Source organism: Haliotis asinina, chromosome 7 (genome assembly GCF_037392515.1).
Source record: "Haliotis asinina isolate JCU_RB_2024 chromosome 7, JCU_Hal_asi_v2, whole genome shotgun sequence".
Classification (NCBI taxonomy): domain Eukaryota; kingdom Metazoa; phylum Mollusca; class Gastropoda; order Lepetellida; family Haliotidae; genus Haliotis; species Haliotis asinina.
Window position 1 is genome coordinate 38,774,355 of NC_090286.1, and position 4,426 is coordinate 38,778,780.

General features: G+C 40.2%; 1 protein-coding gene across 1 annotated transcript; it reads left to right on the forward strand.

Annotated features, from left to right (window-relative positions):
• The first annotated feature begins 2,124 nt into the window (after positions 1–2,124).
• LOC137291636 (transcription factor Jun-like) lies at positions 2,125–3,652 on the forward strand. Its single transcript, XM_067823047.1, has one exon. The coding sequence runs from the start codon at positions 2,333–2,335 to the stop codon at positions 3,278–3,280; it is 948 nt and encodes a 315-aa protein (XP_067679148.1). The 5' UTR covers positions 2,125–2,332; the 3' UTR covers positions 3,281–3,652.
• Positions 3,653–4,426: the final 774 nt, after the last annotated feature.

Genomic DNA, 4,426 nt, shown 5'->3' on the forward strand with positions numbered 1-4,426 from the left:
AGAAAATCATAGCTATGTTTTATTTAGAATGAGTGATCTTCCGCCTCAGAGACATGGAAATAATAATCTTCATGTCCAGCTTTTTATTGTGTTTAATGTCACATTTAGCAATACAGCAGCTATTACAGTCAAAGGACAACTGAGTCTGAGTACACAATCCAGGGATTGAAATAATGACAGTCACTCAATGGGATATACTGACACATATCACCTAGTTAACCCGACACCTGATCTACTTCTCTCATGACAATCACAGATTGCAGCTTTCCACCTGCATAATTCATGACTCTGAAACTAATGACTTCATACATTATAAATTTTAATAATGACTAGCATTTGTGTCTTATTAAAAATAACTGAATTTAGTTCCACGTTGCAATCAGTAAAACTTAATGAACACCCATCTGAGAGAAATCCCATCCCTGGCTTTCGAAATCACATAGTCAATTTTACAGTCGGGTAGGACTATGGGTTACTACAGACGATAACGGTTTGTCTCACGTAGTGTTTATTATTTTCTGTTAGTCACTGTGTATTATGACCAGTCGCGAAAAACAAGTAAGTCGATCAGTGTCGTGACATACAAGCGCCATACACATTGTATCAGTGTAAATTTCAATTATAAGCTGACAGAGACGTTGGCAATCCATGCTCACTATCAAGGCTGATTAGTATTTAGTAAGTGTGTATGCCATTTACAGAAAATAATCATATCATTTAGGCTGTTCATAATTTATGCTGTGTATGTGAGAGAGAGAGAGATCCATGCCAGTCCCTTCTCTGTATTGATTCCATCTATCTCCTTGAAAAAAATTAAAATGGGCAATGGTTTCTGAAATCACCCCATATCAGATGAAATCTGAGTGATTATTAGCTCAAGAATATATATGTTGAGTTGAACCAGGGATGAGAGAGATCCAGGCAGTAGAAAAACGGGTTTGAGCATGTTGAAGGTATGCATGTTTCAAAAATTCTCTCTTTGACTTTCAGTAATTTTGAACCTGCAATTAAACAACCTGTCCCTCATCTGATTTCATTGAATTGAAGGATTAAGCTGGTTGAAATATGAATTCAAACACAATAAATATATGTTTAGATTCTTTGAACTGATTCATGTTTTCTTCGTATGTGAAAATAAGTGTGTATTGCCAGTTATGATTTCCACATATCTCTTTGAGATACACTTAGGATAGTCAAAATGTGTTGTATATTTAATGTAACAAGTTTGATTAGCCTCAGATTTGTGATAACTTATACATTCAACCTTAAAATGCAGTTTTAATCCTGTGGCAAACGTCATGTATTAAAATGGGAGAATTACAATGAAAGTCAATTAAGGGGTTATTAAAATTGTTACCCAATACATCTGACCCTCATGTATTAACTCTATAAATTACAAAGACTGTGGCATTTTGCTTATGACAGACGCAAAAGACTTTAGGGGCGTAACATGTACTATGAAAGGACTTGATCACTTTCAAAATAATACGAAGCACAATCAAGCACACGTCTGCTCAATATCAGATTGTAATACTCAAATTACTACCAACAGAAAAAATCTAAGTACGTTTGGGTTCATATACACAGGTAGTCGAGTAGAATATACGTTTGCTAGTAACTACATCCAACTCTGTTTGACAGTTGTAAATCTGGCACGGGTGACCCGTATCAGAAGATCAACTTCAATCATCCCTGGCCGATGAACATTGCACACAGTATATCATGTCCTTCATATGAGCAAATGTGATCCCCAAATTAAACTAAACCTACAAGCTTATGACTCTGACCTAAATAGATCGTGTGCAAGAGAACATACAAGTTGTCATTCGATCAGTGTTTTCACCCAACAAATCCCCGAGAGCCCCTCGATTGTAATGCTGTTACGGCGTGTCAGGGTGAAGTTCATTCAGTACGACCTTTACCCAAGATGGAGGGAAATCCCTCTTCCATATAAGGAACTATGTGCACTACGTCATCGAAAACATATCCCATGGTGCATATCGAAAGAGCTATTTCCAAACCATCCAATCGCGTCGTCGATCGTTCCGTAATGTCACGTGCTGTATGATCTCATCGGTAGCCAATGAGGTTGCACTTCAGTGATGTCATTCTATTTTTAGGAAAGTGACTCATCTGTTAAATAGGCGGTAGACCTTCTCCACGTTTAGGTTAGAAAAGACCGTGCTCACGATCACAGCTACTCAGTGTGTTGAAAACTTTCACGATATCACAACGACTGTTCTCTTGACTTGAGACCATTACGGTTTCAGAGGTAAAGTTCACGTGAAGAAACTTTTGCCTTTAGTCAAACTGTTTTAATTGTGTGTTCATCATGGAAACTAATTTCTACGAGACAGACGATGCGGCGAGAGAAATGCGACAGGCCATGAAGAGAAAAATAAATTCATCGCTGGGACTGTTTTCAAATTCCGGCAGTGGTGACAGAGATGCCGTGAACAGACTGAAGCAAAACATGAAACTGGACTTTAATTCCGAAGGTTCGAAGAAGTCGAAGTTTAGTCTTCTCCAGTCACCCGACCTAAATATGCTTAAACTGGCGTCCCCTGAACTTGAGAAAATGATCATTCAGGCAAACGGCATGGTCACCACGACGCCGACACCGACTCAGTTTATTTTTCCGAAGTTTGTGACAGAGGAGCAAGAAGCTTATGCGAGGGGATTTGTAGATGCTCTTGCCGAACTCCACGATCCCAACCAGACAGAGAATATCCCTGTCGCTCTTCAAAGCAAGGGTGTGGTTTCTAGTCAGTCGCTACCCCAGACCTCAAAGGGGGGTGTGACCTTATTCGCCCCGAACTCGAACACTGTCTCATCCTTCAATTCAGCACCCGTGACCAGTCAGGGACTGACCACTACTACCTCACTGCCAGGAGGACTAACTGTGTCGTCTGCTTCACGTTCGTTGAAATCTGTGAGTAACAATGACATACTTCTTCCTCGGTTGAAAGAGGAGCCACAAACTGTCCCATGTATTGAGAACACTCCTCCCCTCTCGCCCATCAACATGGAAAATCAAGAGGTAATCAAACTTGAGAGGAAGAGGGCACGAAACAGAGTTGCAGCAAGAAAGTGCCGAACAAGGAAACTTGAAAGAATTTCACGTTTGGAGGACCGTGTCAAGGATCTGAAAGGACAAAATGCCGATCTTGTTACAACTGCCACAACTCTTCGAGACCAAGTGTGTAAGTTGAAAAGGCAGATAATTGACCATGTCAACAGCGGCTGTCAAATCATGATGACCCAAAACATCTCATTCTAAGATCTGACATGTGTTTCCAATGATCAAAGACTATGAACTGCAGGGACAGAATTCTCAGTGCTTTCCATGGCCAAAATGTGATGTGATATTCAGACTTGACTTCTGGTACGTTGACTGACTCGGAAGCAACAGTCCGAGAGCTAGTTGATGTTGTTGGAACTGTTGAACGGTTCGGGTTGTCAGTTAGTATGTACCACGTTGTACGGATATTTTTATTTTTGTAAATTTGTACATATGCAAGACTTTGCGATTCAGAGGTGCTTTTGTTTCTTGAATTCTTTGCAATGTGCGAAGTGCGAGATACGATGTCATTTCATTCATTATGTATATATATCATTCCACCCACTAAATTAAAGGTTATCGAAGTTTAAATCTGTTTGTATGTTGTTGTTTTCAAACGCTCTCCAACGTCTCATGTTTGACTTCAGTAATGTATGTGTACACACGGAGGTCAGCCCACCCCTCTGGAGCCTCACACAAGGGCGCCTCGCCATTTGAATTCAATTGTTCGAAGTTAACGTTTGTGCCATTTTCACAATAATTTTAAAATGTTTATGATTATGAGTCTTCAAATGACAATTCTTCACATTATACTAGGATACTGAAGTCAAACAAGTGATACATGGTGATGAACTAGAGCAATATTACACTGACTTAATGCCTCCAAGCGTATGGCATGTTCCTAGTAAGTTGTACAACCTCATGGCGCGTGCCTGTATACACCGCCAGAGACCTGGGAAAACGTCATTTTTACAAAAGATCCCATGACTACTTTCTGATCCGATTATTCACACCGGCATAATGACGTCGGAAGGCTGTGTTCATTCGAAATACAGTTACACTAAACACAACATTTCTATTGACCTCTGGATATATTTTCAAAAATACTCCGAAAATGTAACAGATGTGAAACAAGAGTCACAAATAATTTATCTCGCGAATAAAACTGAGTGCTATGCCATATTTGATAACAAGGAATTCCAGACAAAGGCCTTGAAATTCCCGGCGGGGATTTCTTGCCGTGCTTGTCGCGAGATCGATAACGGGACTCGCGACCCTGCCCTTGTCAAATTTTGCTCAGTTCAATTGAGCTGTCATATAGGGGTCACGGGGTCACGCGTGCGGTCCGTGCAATGAAGAAATAAC